The 18,861-nt window shown below is 37.0% G+C and overlaps 1 protein-coding gene across 8 annotated transcripts in view; it reads right to left on the reverse strand.

The window, feature by feature from the left end:
- Positions 1-18,861, reverse strand: part of ATP2B1 (ATPase plasma membrane Ca2+ transporting 1) — a 61,215-nt gene that overhangs the window by 15,003 nt on the left and 27,351 nt on the right. For all 8 annotated transcript variants that reach the window (XM_027679852.1, XM_027679855.1, XM_027679856.1 and 5 more), the window contains 9 exons: positions 13,950-14,147; positions 12,843-13,097; positions 12,637-12,762; positions 12,126-12,269; positions 9,343-9,381; positions 8,863-9,024; positions 7,298-7,512; positions 5,884-6,126; positions 3,249-3,490 (listed from right to left, as the gene is read on the reverse strand). In XM_027679852.1, the coding sequence (XP_027535653.1) occupies positions 3,249-3,490; positions 5,884-6,126; positions 7,298-7,512; positions 8,863-9,024; positions 9,343-9,381; positions 12,126-12,269; positions 12,637-12,762; positions 12,843-13,097; positions 13,950-14,147 (1,624 nt within the window). The remainder of the gene's footprint in view (positions 1-3,248; positions 3,491-5,883; positions 6,127-7,297; positions 7,513-8,862; positions 9,025-9,342; positions 9,382-12,125; positions 12,270-12,636; positions 12,763-12,842; positions 13,098-13,949; positions 14,148-18,861) is intronic.

Below are 18,861 nucleotides of genomic sequence, written 5' to 3' on the forward strand. Positions count from 1 at the left end.
TGTATTGTATATAAACAGACCGGTGTTTGCACTGGTTGAGTCAGGCAGTCCAGTTCAACAAAATAATCTCACCTTGTTCACAGCTACGCAAGTAGTATACTCAGAAGTACAGCACGATTCTAGAACATGCACGTGCTGCTTAACAGCTATAAGCACTAAACTTACAGCACTAAAAGCAAACTCTGGTACTGCTAATCTTTAAGAGCAGAAAAGTTTGCACCCCTCCCCCCCCAGTCTAAGTGTAGAGAATTCAGAAAGCATGTGGCATGTGGTAATGTGAAATACTAAATTAAAAACAAATACTTAAACTGATTTAAATGTTTGTATAAGAGACTAGATTTAACACTATGGACTCTACCATTTCAGCACATGTCCTTTAAGTTATGCTTCTTCATGCCAAAGATGCCACTACTTTCATAGACAGCACATATACTTTATTTATATTGGTCTCATGAATATAACACTACCAAATATTTTGAACAAGAAAATTAGTCTTGTTCATGTGTCCTTTGCAAAGTTTTGCCATAAAGCAACACCATACACATTTGATTTACAAATTAGTACAAATGCAGCACTGAACAAAAAAAAGTTCATACCTGGAAGATCTGCAAAGATGACTACAATTACATTTAAGTGTTTAGTCTGAGGAGTTAGGGAATTCCCTAAAATGTTTCTGCTTCATACAGGAAATTAAAATTAAGCAGTCCCTGAGAGTTTTAAAATATCCATCATAACTGAAACTTGAAGTTCATCTGAATTTCCTAATTTGGGTTATCTGTTCAAATGTAGCGGTCCTGAAACGTTACATCAGGCATAATTATGAAACAAAGCCCCCAAAACTCAGGCTGCTGGAAGAAATACAGGCATATCAACATCGGAATGATTTTAAGTGGAAGGCTGAGCCAGAAGCACCCATTGATTACTGCTATGTTCACCTGAATCACATCCTCACTATAAACTCCGTGTGCTATGAATTCTTCTGGCCTGGTAAGATGCCTTCAGTTCTTGACTTTCTAAGCAGGGAGTGGTTTTGTTCAGAAAAAAACCTTCTTGGGCCAAATTTTTCTTCAGTAGGTGTCTGTCTCAGTTTTTAGAAAACTTATCTGATGTTATAGGAATGCAGTTAGATGGAGACAGGGGTGTCTTTGTGTCTTCAGATCATGTAGAAATGATCAATTAGGCCCTAATTAGCACAGCACTTACAGAAACAGGTGCCAATAGGAGTAGTCTAGTAGTTTGGTAGTTAACTAAACTTAAGCATCCAGTGAAACCTTTTGCAGAATCAGGGGCTTAAATAAACAGTTTTATATCAGAGAATTACTGTTCATTAGCTATGTGAGAAAGCAGCCATAAACTGGATATGTTGGAGTGAAAGTTTGGAAGCCATACAAGGAGTGGCTGAGGACGTTGCTTTTGTTCAGCCTGGGGAAGAGAGGAGAGCCTTCATCATGGTCTACAGCTTCCCCCTGATGGGAAGCCAGAAGGGCAGGCACTAATCTCTTCTCTGTGGTGCCTAGTGACAGGACCTGAGAAAATGGCCTGAAGCTGAGTCAGGGGAGGTTTAGGTTGGATATTAGGAAAAGGTTCTTCACCCAGAGAGTGGTTAGGCACTGGAACAGGCTCCCCAGGGAAGTGGTCGCAGCACCAAGCCTGCCCAATAAGCATTTGGACAACATTCTTAGGCATATGGTGTAATTCTTAGGGTTGTCCTATGAGGGGACAGGAGTTGGACTTGATGATCCTTGTGGGTCTCTTCCAACTCAGGATATTCTATGAAATATTTGACTTCATGTTAAGGAAAGAAAAAAGAAAAGTGCTCTACTTGAAAAAATTTCTGCATTTCTTCTACTCTTATTAGCGACTCATTTACATCTTATAAATGCTCATGTTTAAGTTTCAGTGTTCAAGAGTAGTCATACTTGTTATAATAAAGATGGAGCAGCACAACTGACAAACCAGGCTACAAGCACCGCATAGCAAGTGGCTTATGATGACAAGACTTTTTCCTATTTGATATATACTCTGAAGTAGTTTGGATACTATTCCAATAGTATTCAAACCAGTCTAGGTTTTCTTGTTCTTTGACAAATGCCCTTATTATTTATTTTTTAACTCAGTTATGAAGTTAAGTGGGTCACGTGAGTCTGGGATGAATGACATCTAGCAACTTCTACAGTTCAACTGCTCAATGTAATAACTTACAAAATAGTTCTGAAGGTAGAAGTAATGCAAATATAGGCATGCTTATTCACCAATGAGATCTGGTTTAAAATCTAGCTATGCAAAAAATGCATGGACTTCAAGTTCCACATCAAAAGGAACAAGAGTCCTTTCCAGATTGACATTTTGTTCTGAGCACTAATATGAGGAGAAGGAAGAATTAATCTTTTCTCTTAAGTGCATTACAACTTTCCTAGATAAAGATTTGGAGAGTTACTAGCAAGCAAAAGGTACATTGATTATGTTAATCAGTTCAATGTGCTACTCAGACTAGAAATAGTTCGACCTCAGAACCAAAACCAGCCTCGTTACAAACTGCTGTTCCTAGAGAACATGAAGCATACACGTTTGATGTCTCTCTTCACCTAGTTAGGAGTTACCACAGCTGCCTTCACATCTATACAGGTTTGTCTCAGTGCTGTCTAATCACTCACTAAGTCTAATCTCATTCTAATAAATCCTCCATAGATGGGCAGATGGATAAGGAAGCAATTTGCTTTGTCACATTAAACCCCCTCAAGTTTCTTCATTCATGTTCAACCTCCCATTAAAATGATCAACTTGGACATCAACTTCCACAATCTAACTAATAGTATGCTAAAAGTAATCACTGTTCAAGGGTACAAGTCCTTCCTGGAATTTAGGCTATCAGCTGTTGGGACTTTACTGGAAGACAGGTGAGCATTTTGACCAACCACACCTAAAAGTAAAATAGGTTAACAAAAGAATAGATCAATTCATAGATGCTATCAGAGAAGAGTTTACAACTTCAAATTAATCACCACCATTTTTTTGGGGGGTTTGAAGTGCTAATTGCCCACCTTACTGTAGCAAGTCAAGCAACTGAAGGAGACAAGCTACGATGCTGGCTGCAACCCTAAGGGTATAGGACTGCTGCACTTGTTTGTGATTAGGGAGACAAATATTTCACAGACTATGGCACAATGTTGTTTAGCACGTCAGTCTCCTCACCTATCACAACATTTAGCGAAATTTAAGTGCTGAATCACAGTAGTAGTTGTTCTTACTTTTTAAGAACTATCTCAGAGGCACCTTTACTGAATATCCGGAAACTGCCATCAGAATTTTTTAACACAGTACTCATAGATTTTCTAACAGAGTTGAAGGTGTACACTTTGTACAAATCCTCTTCTGGTATCTCATTTCTTACGTCCTGATAATCACGTTTTAAATCCAAGAGCAATCCCAGCAAGGCACATTCAGTTTTATTTCCAACATGACGTGGTAGGCCACCTTCTTTTTCAGGAGGCTGCAAGAAGAACAAGAGCCATCATTGAATAGGAGGTTAACTTATAAACCACCGAAGCACAGGATTTAGAAAACAAGGAAGACCAAGCTTAGCTCTGGGATGGGGAAGTTTTACTTTTTCAATGATTACTTTATAAATTCCTATAAGTCATGATCCAAAGTCATACTGCTGCTTTTTTAAAGGTAACTTCTGAACCTGTTTAGGATCCTTCAGTCTGTTTCTCAGACTCAAAAATCACCCATTAAATTCGTATCAATCAACACGATCTTTCTAAAAGGCATTTTCTATTACTTGAAATACTTATCTGATCAACTGTAGACCCTGAACAATTATTTTGGATTCTAAAAGTACAGGTAAGTTCACATGAACTGATTTAAGCAAGTTAAATTGCATTATTTCTGCTAAATTAAAGTATCCTCTCCTGTAATAATTCTTCCTCAATGACTTAGACTACGATCACATCACCGGTTAGCCTTCTTCTGAACAAAGTCTTTAAGCTTCTTAAGTCTCACTACAAGTTCTGTTTTCCAGGCCATGGCCTACTTAACTGGAAAGAGTTCAGAATCAAGTTTCCAACCCTTTAATACCAGAACAAGTTTCTTATCTCAACAATGTGGGATATGCACATACTAGTCCTATAAGTAAAGGAGTATTTCTTTTGAGATACTTGAGCTTATATGGCTATAACACTGCAGTGTAGTTTGCAGCAAAAAAGGGAGAAGCACTTACTCAGTCTGACATGCCTCAGGCAGCTAGAGCTGAACTAAATTAATCGTAAGCCAGTGATCCATTTGCATTGTTCAGAGCCGCAAGATTTTGAATTTGGCAATACTGAATACTTGCACTTTCAAAATGTTCACTTTAACATGCAGTTTAAAGTGTCCAGTTCTGGGCTCCCCAGTATGAGAGGTATCAACATCCAGGCACAAGTACACCCATGGCACACAAAGATAATACAGGGAGGGACTAGAGCACCTGGCATATGAGGAGAACCTGAAAGGGCCAAGACTGTTCAGTCTGAAGAAGACTCTGGGGAAGAAACCTATGAGAATGTATTAAATGCCTCAATAAGGCAGGTGGGTGGAACAATGTAAAGACAGCCAAGCTAGACTTCCTAGTAGTGCCCAGTGAGAGGACAACAGGCAATGGGTACAAACTGAAGCTCTTGAAATTCCATTTTAACATAAGGAAATATTTTTGTACTCTAAGGGTAGTCAAATACTTGACCAGGCTGCCCAAAGATTGCAGAGTCTCCATCCTCTGAGATTCTTAGAGCCTGACTAGATATAGCCCTGAGCAACATGCCCTGGCTGATCCTGCTTTGATCAGGGGGACTGGAACAGAGGATCTCAAGCAGTCTCCTTTAGCCCTCTCTGATTTTGTAAAGCAGACTAACTCTGACCGCATTGGACATAATTCGGTTAAAATGGTAGCAGTAAGGGACTTGGTCAGTTTACATGCAGCTACCTTTATTTTTCCCCTTGCTTTAGAAAACAGATTGTGAAACTCTTCACATGCTATAACTCATCAGTAGTATTTCCATCTTGTTTCAGAAAAATCAGTGCTGTTAAACTTGACTTGCTACCTCAAGTACAGCTATTGAGGAAATTCTTACAGAAGTACCATTTTTATTGGTTGAAAAGCAGCTTTTGGGCGGAGTTTTTGCTGCAGTTTGTATACAAATCATTCATAGTGGAGGCTTCTACTAAATCTTGAAGTGCTAATTTATTTACTAAATCCTAACTACTACTTTTACTTTTTACTGCCTTAAAAAATGTTAGGTAATGTATTGGAATATCTACAGCAAGGAAGCTATGTTTAGAGTTTCAGAAAATAATGCACACAAAAGTGCTAAATAGTCCAGTATTTAAAATGTGTAATAGTTCACTTTTTAAAAAATTTCAAAATATTTTGCAAGGTTTAAACAAGATTTGAGCAAATATAGTACAATTCTAAAGCCTACAAACTTATACAATGGTATCTGAAAAAAAAAAAAAATCCATGAAGATCCTCAACTATACTTACTTTTTTTCATTAGTCTGCTTAATGTTGTACTACATATATATATCTATATTGAAGTAGCACTCAAATCCAGCCAAGACACTCTTCAAGTAAGGTAAACAGCCTCATTTATAAAAACAAACCTAGACACAACTGTGAACTTAGAGGAAGTTATCTTCCTGAGATTGTATCTTTGAATTACCAATTCCAACTGAAATAAGCTATTTTTTTTCCATTTAGTCTCAAATGGAGAGTTCAGAAATTTACAGCAGGTACAAAATACCTTATGCTGCATTGTGCCACAACTTAATTGCCTACCACGTGGCCCCCAGACAATTTGCATTTTTTGCGGAAGTTCAGTTATCTTGACTGGAATGAAGAAATCCACTTACCAGTATTTTGGAAGTATAAGCACAATTAACAGAAATTCCTGTCACAAGGTAAGCCATGGTTTTCTCTGGAATAGCTTCTGGTTCTGGAATTTTTTTATAATGTTTTTCATTGATGTAGGCTTGGACCACCGTCATTCTGTTCATGGTCAATGTTCCCGTTTTATCTGAGCAAATAGCCGTTGCATTGCCCATTGTTTCACATGCATCCAGATGTCTCACCAAGTTATTATCTTTCATCATTTTCTAAGGAAATAAAAGCAGTTAACAGCGATTCATAACCATTACTTCACACTTCAGAAATTCTCATTTAAGATGTCCAGTCTTACACAGCAGTTTCAGAAAACACACAGTTTTTAAGTTATCTGGCATCTTTCAGAGGAAGAATTTGCAGCTGCCACATTCAGTACAGATTCCTTTAAGTCTATTATGTCGCAGTAAACTTCATTTTGAACAAAGTACATGAAGACAATCATAATCTCACGTATCTGCATGTCACGCGGACTACAGATACCATTCCAACTGTTACGAGTAAATAGTTTATGATGATATTTAGAAAGAGAGGTAAAGTTTGAGCTTTATCAGATACAATGTTTAAAAAGTCTTTCTGCTTACAAGAAAGATCAAATAAGCTGTGTTAGACTTATGTGAACCACAGATAATACAGACTTCCGAGATGCTAGGTTCAGACTTAAACCAAAATACAAACTGGGAGCCTAATGTTTCAACTAAAACAGTGAGGACTACACAAGTTTCATAGGTTAAATATTGCTTTAAATTCTTTACTTAACAGGCTTGTATAGTATTTTCAATTCCAAGAGGCAGATTAAGTTCAAGTGATACAACAAAAAGGCCACTACTAGTTAGTGATATAAGTTAAATTTTAGAACATACCCTAACCACCGATTGTCTTTATAATTAGATTTTGAAATAAATAGTCTCAGCATGCTGAAACAGTAAGAAAATTAAGAAAACAAAGAGCTTAAGTTAAAAAACATGCTGTATAATAAACAGAAAGCTAAATGTTTTACAGTATTCCATCTTCAAGGAGAATCAACCTGGAAGCTTTTGTAGCAGATGCTTAACAGTTCAGCTAGGTAGAAGTTCAGGCTTACAGAAGAACTTTATTTACAAACTCCTAAACATCTATTTATTGTAAACAAATGGTACAATGCTATGTACTGAACCCATTCATCTTTAGTTGGTGACAACAGGCTGGCAATCCTCACTGTTCATGTCAGCGTGTATTCAGAGATGAGGAAAAGTACTGCAGTAGAATTCTTTATAGTTCAGGGAAACAAGAAAAGCTTCTTCCCAGTCTATTATATGCATGTGATGCAGCATAATCAGTTTAGATTTAAGAGCTGATGAATACACCGATCTACCTTTAATACCTATTCCCCCTCTATCCACTTACCTTAACAGAGTAAGCCAGAGATATAGTGACTGCAAGTGGAAGACCTTCTGGTACTGCCACCACCAAGACTGTAACTCCAATAATGAAGAACTTCACAAAATACTGAATATAAATTGGTGTACATTCAGCAAGCCAAGGTCTCTTCTGAACCCAGAAGGTATCAATTACAAAATATAACACAAGGATAATGACTGTGATTGCAGACATCAACAAACCTTGTTAAAAAGAGAATGAACAGTTTTCAGAAATTATCTCAAATATTTGGCAAGACAGACTGTAGGTGAGTCAAGTACAAAATACTTCTACCTTTATAGAAGCTAGTTTATAACTAAGATTTTAAACAGCCAAGTCAAAACATAGAGGTAGTTCTCAGGGGTCTTCCAACTTCCAAAGCATGTATTTCCTCATGCATTTCACCTAGCAATTTCTAAAATCTTTTTTTCTTCCATTTAATTGAAAAGCATACAGCTAATTATGAGCAGGAGAGACCAATACATAAAGTCAATTGACTAAGCAGAAATAAGAAGTAAAAAAATTCAGCAGGCCTTCAATGATTGTACTGCTAATTGGTTCAGAAGAGTGCTTCAGTGTCTCAAAGCAGCAGGATAGAAAAATCCATGCATGAAGTATATAGGTATTAAGGGTACATGGGTAATTACAATGGGTCAAAAGGTACATGAAGGAAAACGAGAGCTTTTGAAATATATGAAAAAAACACATTTGACAAGAACAGTAGTTTACACTAAACATACCATGGAAGCTTTATTCAGCATTTGTTAGTACAAGTTCCTCTGAAAAATTAACACTGCTATACATAACTATGGAGTGCTACAGCTGTAAGTTTAATTGCTTCGTCCACAGACTGTAGCACTTTAACGACACAGATGCTGAAGTCAGCCCTTCTTGAGGTTCTAGAAGTTGCTTCTGGCCTGAATCATTCAATAATTCTACTGAACAAAAATGAATCCTGAAATATTTGAATGAAACCACCACACACTAGATAATATAGCCAAAAATTTACACTGAACTTCACTGTTCTTTTAGTCTACTTTCAAGCAGCAACAATCTACCAAATATTTTGACAAGATAGCTGAATATTATCTGATAGAAAAAAAAAGTTACATATCAGCAAGGCATATGTTAAGTGGAAATTCCTAAGCCTCTGAAAGTACCAGAGATAACCTAGTTGACCCTACCACATTTCCTAGATTTCACTCAATCTATAATTCTCTAGATACATTGCTAATTGCCATATCCTATCTACAAAGATCACTCCTAACAGTTGTCTAATGTTATGAAGCTGGAATTTTCTCTCCTAGAAGCTGGCACTTGAAAGCCTGAATCTATTTAAATCAAGGAAAAATAAAAGCCATCCACATGACACAGTTTGAGAGGCCATCAGCATACTCAGGCAGAACAGCATACTTCCATGCTTTAGAACTTTGCACTTAACGTAAGTAGCTAGCCCTGAGTGCTTTGATTATTTTATCTCCTCACAAACTATGCATGTTCAAACTTAATTCCAACATAGTATCAGCATAAAGGAGGGTACTGAGACATCATACCTGCTTTGCCAATCTGAACTGCAAGCTTTGTGAGTTTGCCTTGGAGAACTGACTTTTCTTTCTTTGGCAAGTTTGCTTTCTTCTTGTCTTTCTCATCTCCATCCCCACCATCCTCACTCTTCAGTGGTTGCATTTCCATGGCTGCACCATCTTGAGCTTTAGCTAGAAGGTAGGAAAAAAAATTAGCCATTGGGGAGTCCCCCAGTGGTACTTAAAGAGCTTAACACCAATACTGTGTACTCTTGTATCCAGACAGACCATACTACATGTGAATGTTTAAAGAAGTGTATTGGGTGTAGATGCTGGAATCCCAAGTTCAGTTAAGCATTTGTTTTGGGCAGTTTCACTTAATGCCATCCTTAGCATAAGCACTTTGGATCTAAGGATTCAATATGTATTTTTATAGGAAAGTCTGTATTCATTACATACACGCTCAGAAAATAGAGACTTGCAAGAAAGGATCAGAGAACCTGCATTTACCTTTGTTACGGTTTTCAACAGCTCCATCTTGCTTTTTACCTGTCAGAGAGAGGAACAAGTTGTGTTTTAAATTGGCTGTGCAGAATTCATTTTAATGTTTATGTTTATATATAATGACTACATTAATCTGCTGAAACAAGCAACTGCATTTAAAAAAAAAGTAAAACGTGCAAGTCAGCTCAGAGAAACAGCTCACATCAGTTTTTTGGACTTTACTTTTCCCATGCAAAACTGCTGCAATGTTAATCTACCACGGTTAAGTTTGCACAAATTACTGACACAGACACTTATTGCTTGTGAGGAAAGCTTTAGAAAGACTTCTTGACACATTTTTCTATGAAATATATTTGTTATATTAAAGTGATTCTGGTTGCCTCCATCTTGCTCTGCTCTTCCAACACTTGCCACCAGCATCTGACTACTACTGCAAATGAACTGTAGGATCTCACTTCCAGAACCAGTGCTTTTTTGTACAACATTGCAGAAGCTACTGTAGTATAAAATATTTATAAATCTACAGCCAAGTTAAACAGAGGGATACCACTGGATTACTGGATCTATGCTAACCCTATTTACACAAACATGAACATAATCTGTAAGCAAAATATGATATATCACTATAAGAATAGCTTGAGTTCATAATAAAATATTGCTCCTACTTGTGTTCAGAAACAGAGTTCAACAAGAGATCATAAAGAAGGACAGTAAAATAATGAAAGAATTTAGCAAGTGAAACATTAAAGGTAACTGGAAGACCAACACATCTTATGTTGTTTGGGGGGCTTGGCAAGTGACAAACTTTACTTTTAAGTAGAGAAAGCAAGGCTAATTGAGGAACTTAGAACAAAACCCAGAAATTTTCAGTAGCTTTGATAACTCACCAAGTTTTGGCCCTAGGTTATGTAGACTGAAATTTACAAGAGTACTCAGGTAGAAGAAAATCAAGTTATCAAGTGTGTGTGGCATGACACTTAACACCTCCATCACACTATTACTGTAGACACATAGTCTGATTTCTATACCTAAGATTTCCCCCCAGGCATTCTCACAACAGCTGAGGAAAAAAAAATAGCATGTTCGTTTTCTCCAGATGCCACTTCAGACTTCTAAAGAACTTGTCATTGTTTCCTAATGTAGTATTTTTTCCTTCCTAGGTCCCCTCTCTCTTTTACAAGAGCAAAGTTCTACACTTGAGTTACTTGTAACTCCTTGTTCATACATTATCTCCTTGTACATACATACATTTGCTTTCACTCTGCACCAAGCCATACACAGCCAACTAAATATAGTCCCCTTAATCTCCTTAACATTCACAGAGAGGCTAATTTAGTTTAACCTGAATTTTACCAAGGAGAATCTTATTATGCACCTAACTTAAAGGAAAGAGGAAGCTGTCTATCTTGAGAGACAAAAAAAGAAACCCTGCAAGCGTTGAGGCCCTAGGATACACCAAAACACCACTTGTCAAAGAGACTTCTGCTTATAGAATAATAAACACTGACAGAATATTAATAAAAACTATAATCCTCTCCATATCAGAGGTAGCAGCTGGTACGGTCATTTGCTTTGTCCCCTCTGTAAGGGGAAGAGCAAAGGATGGCAACTGTTTCACACTAATCCCTGGAAGGCAGGTCTTCACTATCATGCTTGAAACTCATTTAGAACTTTCAATTCTTCTGGTAACCATTTTTCTACCTTCTGAATAAATTTACTACTTTTTTCAAGTTTCTAGAAGGATCAGAATTGTAAAGTATTTGTGTGTTAGGTCAAGACAAAAAGAGTTCAATCTCAATTCTTGCAGAGAGCACACACTTCATTTCCATTATTGTTTCATATTCCTTTGATGAAAAAGTATATTTTGATTTATATTTATATTTTTTGGTTCTGCTGTCAAGAACCCTCAGACTCAGTCCCATCCAGTAGACTTCATAGCAGTTTCTTGAAAAATTTGTACCATGGTGAAAAACTCAGTCCTGAACATGCCTTGTAAGCGCTAATATCAAAACATTACTTAAAAGCTTAACATTTCCAAGCTTTGATTCTAAGGGTAAAGGCTATGGCTTAGATAAGTAACCTTATAATAAGGAAGACAGCCCACTCCACTCTTCACGGAAGGGCTCCAAAATACACTCAGTTACAAGCCCCTCATCCCTCCAAAAATAAGGATTAAAGAAAAGTGCTACCAGGGATTTGCCTCGTGTATATGTCTGAGCATTCAAAACTTCACCTCTGGAAGAAACGGAGCAGCAGGAGAAGCCATCTGCTCATCTTTTATTAAAATCAGTCTCATATATGCTTAAACTATCCACAAACTCAGCAGTATCAAAGATACGTTTTTCCCTTCAAGCGTCCCAGAAGAATGCCCTAAAAGGGGCATTTTCTATCTGTCAAATGCAGAACTAGATCCTTACTAGGTTGAATTATATAATAACCTGTTTGCCATAAACAAATATTTGCTATTAAACATGAATGTACTTTGAAGTTACAGAAGATGACAGTTTAACTATTTATAAATAGCATGGCTGGTTAGGAGTTGTAAACTTTCCAAACTCTACTTGATCAATGAGATTTGAAGTTTAATTAAAAATCCATGTGACAATAGTTCGAAGTAGTGATGCACTCTTAGGTCACTGGACTAGAGTTGGTCTTTTTTCCTGTCAAACCTACGGAAACTATGAATTATAAAAAATGATTTCTGACTCCAGATCACTAAGAAGTTTTTATCCAGTAATGTTCAAGGGTTCACCCCTCCTTCCCTAGGGATTTGAGATTATTAGGCCTACTTTTCTTGTCCTTCTTCTCTTTTTCCTTCTCCTTCTCCTCTTCATCTCCTCCAGCCCCAAGTAAAGTGAAGATGATTCCAGTCTGAGAGTTAACACCTACAGCAGTAACCACCATTCTTCCAGAGCCTTCCATCACATGTGTACCTGAAAGATTAAATCAGGTTTTCCACCATGACTTCAGCAGTTATATGGCAGACCACATAAGTACTTTAAGGAAATAAGTATTCAAACTTCACGTTAACAAAATGAAAATGTGTATATACACCACTGTGCTCCTCTAAAGCTTTAATCGCGAAAGCTATCTGAAAAGGAAAATCATTAGCAGCTACACAAAATGTTTGTCAGTTTTAAGGGTCTGTTCCCTCTGACAGTTTTGTAGCAGTAACACTGGTTTGGATACTTTTAGGAGACAACAAGGTACAGTTTGCTAGATTTTAACCTCAAAATTTTAAATAACCAGTTTACCCTAGAAAAAAGCCACTTTCTTCAAGCATTGTCATATGCTACACACCTGACAGCAGCATAGGATCTCTGTCCAGCGATTTCTTAACATGATCAGATTCTCCAGTCAGTGAGCTTTCATCAATTTTGAGGTCATTTCCTTGAATGAGTACACCATCAGCTGGCAAAAGGTCACCTACAAGAGATCATTGGGTATGTTGACTGCTGTTCCTTTTTTAAAACTAAAAGAAAGTTCAACTTTAAAAATATGTTTACCATATTTCACTTGTGCAATATCTCCAACAATTATGTCAGCTACTGGTATTTGGATGACTTGACCACCTCTGATGACTGTGAATTTCTGTTCTTGTTCAATACGGCTCTGCAATCCCCGAAATTGTTTCTCCTTGCTCCAGTCATTGAAAGCTGTTACTAATACCACACAAACTACAGATAGGAGGATTGCTGCTCCTTCAATCCAACCTGCTTCAGATTCCTCCTCTTCTTCACCAACATTTACTGATCCACATACTGCAGAAAACAGGTTTTAGATTTAACAAAGTCCAAATAAATAGTTATTTCAACAATAAAAAAAAATTGCCAAAACAAAGAAACTACTAATAGTTGCTAAACATTTTCTGTGCTAGCCTTCTTCGCAATTTTACCTTTATTCTCCATAAGGGTAACACGTAAAGAAGCCAAAGAACCTGAAAGCTAGAGCAACTTGAGGAATTTAAACCACCCTGCTTATCTGAACACAAGAGAAGTTAATATAGAAAGTTACCTGTCCTTATTATCTTGTTAAGTGATGGCATAAGAATGCCAGACTAGTTAATCACCTTCTGCTTTCTTAACATATCCCACTTTGTCTTAACAAGTCAGATATCATTACAAAAATTCAGTTCAATGAGGGCCTGATCCCTTTATTTTCTGTTTAGAAGCATAAATATATCTTCATTTCTTAAAATTAGAAAGTTACCAGTGTCATATTGCAAATCAAGGAAAATTTAAGACTTGCTGACTCCTCAGAGAAAGCCCATGACTGCAAATTATAAATTCCTTAAATACTTGAGGCAAAGCTAAAAAAAAACCCACTTGCACAGAAACATTGCTGGATTTAAGAAAAGTCCTTGCTCCTGCTGCTTGCAATTTACCTCTGGCATTATTCTGGTCAGAATGATACCAGATCATGACCAGGGAAATCTCATGTAGCCCTTTTAAGGCAAGCTAGAGTTTCAGTAGTATGCTCTCAAATAAGGAACAATAAGCTGCTTTTCCACTGACTTACTGTCTCCCATCAGATTTACAGTACAAGCACGTTGGACCAGGAAAGTCAGTAGTATAATAAAGTAGATACCTACTTTTAAAAAAAAGTTTACTTACATGATTCATTTCCTCCTGGAGGCTGGTAAAAAGAAAGGCCCAAGGATACTACAGCTGCAATTTCTAATATAATTAATGTAACATCCTGTAGTGCTTCCCATACTAACTGAAGAAATGTTTTTGGCTTTTTAGGAGGTATAAAGTTCTTCCCAAAAACTGCTTCTCTCCTTTCTATATCTGCCGGGTTTCCACTTAAACCTATTTAACAATAAGACAAAGTTAGTTGAACTTGTATGCATTTCTCCCTCACTGATGTTTCCCATTCATGGAATCAAGTCCCACTCCATATTTCAGTAACAATACCAAAAAGCCATATCTCAAATATAATTATGTACGTATTACCCTTAAGTCAGTCACTTTAGAAAACCAGCTATATTTTATAATTCTCACCTTGCCAAAACAAAGTTGATGGTCTACCTGCTTAGTATGTCACTTAATATGATATAGTAACAGAGTAACAGTAACATTCATACCTTTGTTCAAAGTAAAAAAGTTTGCAAGACAAGATCATTAGTAGTTACAACTATTGAGACTGAGTAACACCATAAAGCTTTAGCAAGACCACAGCCTGTGAAGGCAGTACTGTTTCCCACTACAGGGATTCTGTATTAAGAGACAACATCCTAGGATCCTAAAATTAATGTAACATTTATAATCACATATTATAACAATATACTATAATATTAGTGTATTATTTAATATCTAAAATACTATTAACAGTTGTTGAAGCTCTTCAGGCATCATGTGGAAAGAGGTAACCACTTTATGATGCTACTTCCACCTGGACAGTAGTTTTTTGCTCTTCTGAAGCTTCACTTTCTATCTTCTCTCACACGGAGAGAGCCCATATTTAGCACTGTGCAGGATCTGTCACCTCAGTTCTGTACCTATCTTCATTCTTATATGGCATACTTCTTTGAGTCCTCTTCTATCTCAATTCTTGTACCAACCTTAAGGGACACTAGCAGGCAAGAATAAGGGTCTTTCGCTAAAGGGTACTGCATGCCAAGAATCTTAAAAATAAAGGAATACCAAGAATATTCAGTGCAAGGTCATGCACTCAAGGTCTTCTGTAAGTACCCCTCCTGTTTACTCCTGTAACAGTTGCCTCACCCACCATTCAGAATGAAGCCACTAGCATATTTTTCAAAGCAAAATGATCAAGCATCCAGCCATGCTTTTCAGAGCAAAAATCTCGATACTTCAACCATATTGCCCCCAAGGTTATCAGTACCTGTTTAAAGACAACTATTCTCTTAGAAACAATTTTTTTAATAGTTAACCCAACTGCTTATTGATAAAGGCATTGCAAATGTGCTAGGTAATCAGTAAGAACAGTAGCCACTGCAACTTGCTCTCACAATAAGTGGGGTGCTTAACACCTGTAATGGACATTTACTAGAATCATCACATGATAGTTCAAGACATCATAAGACTTTTCAAGGAGTGGGATTCAATGATCCTTGTGGGTCCTTTCTAACTTGGTATATTCTGTGATTCTGTGAAGACACCTTGATAAGACTACTGAATTGCAAAGCTCACTTTTAAAAGCTAACAACTGCTACATAATCACTTAACTGAAGAGCAAAATATTATGTGCAGATCTTCTCAAAAGTTAAATGAATTAATCATACTCTTTGTGTGTATAATACATTAGATTTATTATAACACTCTTCGATTCACCTTGCATTCATGCCTTTGAAGGTTTAATACAAAGGAGCAATTGTCTTCATCAGCCATAACACTACACTTCTTGCAATTCAAGCTTTAAGGTGCATACTTTCACTCTCAGCTCAAAGAGCACCACAAGACTATTTTCAAAATCAAGCTACATGTTACAGAAGCTCAGGGCAGCTTGGCCATTCCAAAAGGCTGGGCCATATTGTGATTTTGCAATAGATATCACTTCTCTATTCCTCTTAACATGGCAAAGTTTGGAAGATTATTTACATAGTGTCAGCAGTATCACTTTCCTCCTCCCTTTGCAGGGTACCACAGTGTAGAACATCAGAAATACAGCACTGGTCTATGAAGAATGAAAAGCATTTCTCAACAAGGCCATATAACGTCTAGGCTACTATCAGAACCACTTAGCCAATATTAGTAAATAAGTCTAGCAAAGACAAAAACCATTTGTAATTTTAGTATACACCATAATACACCATGCACCATTAATGAACTTGCTGCATTTAACACACAGCTGGCAATTTCACAATTAACACTCTACAATCCTGAGGTCAAAACTACTGCCATTATATTGTTCATTAGGTGTTTTAACTACGGTAATTTATGCTATTTGGAGTCAAGTGTGAAAAATATTAGGCAAGAGACTAGTTAATATACAGTACTCATATACAGTTTTTATTAGAAATCTAGAAGTTACTAGACAATCAAAACTATGTAGACCTGTGGAAATACTGATGGTGGTTTATCTGTCCAGAATGTAAGATGGACTTTTGCCATTAAAGATATGCCAAACATTCAATTTGCACATTGTATACATGTAAGCAGTAAAGTCTGCTCAGTATCCTTTTTTTGAGTAATACTGGTAAAGGACTGCTCCCATTTCTCATTTCAAATCAGATCGGACTGACACAAATTTTGTCTGAAAACAGATATTGCCTTACATTGTCAACAACTTCATAGCAAGAAATAAACCAAGATGAACTCATCCACTATGTAGCACGTCAGAACTACCTGTATTTTTCCGATGAAGCCACTAGTAATTGCGTAGTGGTCAGTGTTTCATATCATAAGGAAAGCACCTAATTAGGAAGAAGTGTCATAGGGCCTTGAAGATTACAAAGAGTTAGAACCAGTGTAACACAGTTCTAGTGTAACACTAGAGTAACACGTAGCAGTTTTCTGCACAGATCTTGCCTAGATTTTTTTCCATTAGAAATGTCTCCATTTCTATACTTACAACTTGAATTTGACAAAGTGGAGACCTAGTTCTACCTTTACAAGATCTCTCCAGTACTCTCCCCGAGAAATTTATAGCAGCTTACCTGACAGAGAGGCTGGTACTCTAAAGATTCATGCAGTGATTCAGAGTCAAAATGACACCTCTGTAGAGGACACTGCTCTAACTCATCTTACTTAATCTTTTCGGAGCTAATTAACATGTTCAACTGTTGAGGCCTCGGTGTGTTTATGAACTTCTCTCACACTTAAAAAGATGGTGCCCTTTTATCAAGTCAGTTGTTGTATTTAACTGATTGCAGCATACATCTAAATGCCAAATTCTTTTAAAAGGGAAAGGCCTTGATTACGCAGTCCTCAGTACTGCCCAATCAATCTGCAGGAAAGGTCATCTAACCCTTTCTAGTTTTAGTACGCTGACACTAATCATTCTTATGTGTCAACTTGTTTCTTACATTAAGAGACAAAGTGAAACCTGTAGTTTACGAGGTATTTGGTGCTTAGTGCATCATGACTATCTAAAATTGTATGCCCACCTAGTAATAATGAGCCTTAAACCTTGCAGATCACTGTAAAACAGGATTCAACTCTCGGTAAAACTCCTGATTATAGAAAACTATATCCCCTTCCACTGAGAAAGGAAACTGCCTTTCAGTATTATGCAGCAGGTCAACAGGGTAACAGGAGACTACTGGTCCTATCTAACGTGTTACACTGCTTGTACACTGCAGTGCTTCACACATACTTTACTAGTCCATTGATGCCAAGGAATAGAATTTTGCACTCCTTATATTTTACAAACTTCCTCATCCTGAAATTGGTCTATTCCCATTCACTGGTAGGTCAGCCATGTTAGCTGGCTACTTTCAGTTTGGTAAGAGAAACCCAGTTCATGTACTGATATAATTTCAGGAGTCTGGAAATCTGGTTTCAGAAGCAGATCAAGACAAAACATGCTAAATGCAAATGTACCCAGAGGTACCTTACGGCATTAGTAGGCTGTTCTTGGTCCAAGGAGACAAATCTTTCCATAGCATTTGTGAAGAACAGAAAGCAACGGCTCTCCAGGATTAAGACAGCAGGTATTTTACTGCCACCAACATGACAACACATTGGTTAAAAGCTGTGTGAGTGCTTAAATGCAGAGACACCACAATCTGCCGACATCTTGATTTTGGTAATTCTCAATCACTCCCAACAGCAGGACTTCACAATAAGTTTCAGTTACTTAAGTACTTCTATTTATCTACAGTTTACTGTAGGTACTACAGTTTAGTGTAGATACTCCAGTTTAAATATTTTATGAAGTGTGACTTGCATTTTTCACAAGTTAACACTTAGAGCTTTCATTTACATTGGAAGAAAGTAGTAAGAGATGGCTAGGTCCTTAAGGACAACTTCTGGAAGGTTTTCAGGAAGGAGACTTGATAAATTTATTTATTTATTCACATTTGTACAGTCTGTCTTGGAGTAGTAACTCTAGAGAGGAAAAGCATCAGGTAGCCACACAACAGAAGGCTACTTCAGTCAAACATGGCAAAGACTTTAAAGATGCTTATTTCTGGAGAATAAGATTGTGTAATCACTTTGCAAACCTTCAACTAAGAGTGACAGTACATGTTAATGCTTAAAGCTGTATGGATAGTTATTTTGGACAGCTCAAATGAAATTTACAGAAATACTATAGATTTAAAAACTAGATCCTGCTATTAAGAACTCAGTGTAGCACAAATAGAAAACAAATGCCACCAGTTTTAAAAATTGTTGCAATAGGGAATGCAAGAACTAGGTGGCAACACCAAAGCATTAATAAGCCCTGCATTAGACTATTAAAACCTTGGCCTCTACAACAGCATGATCTGAATTGTGAACTATAGGTCATATGGACTAGTCACAAAATTTATGCTTTCACAGTAAGTTGAACATTGCTATGTTGCATTGCTACTTCATATGTGGATGCCTACACCAATGAACTTTGTTCCAAAGTGCA

The sequence above is a fragment of the Neopelma chrysocephalum genome, unplaced genomic scaffold, assembly GCF_003984885.1.
Source record: "Neopelma chrysocephalum unplaced genomic scaffold, ASM398488v2 Primary Assembly neopelma1_59, whole genome shotgun sequence".
In the NCBI taxonomy this organism is placed as follows: domain Eukaryota; kingdom Metazoa; phylum Chordata; class Aves; order Passeriformes; family Pipridae; genus Neopelma; species Neopelma chrysocephalum.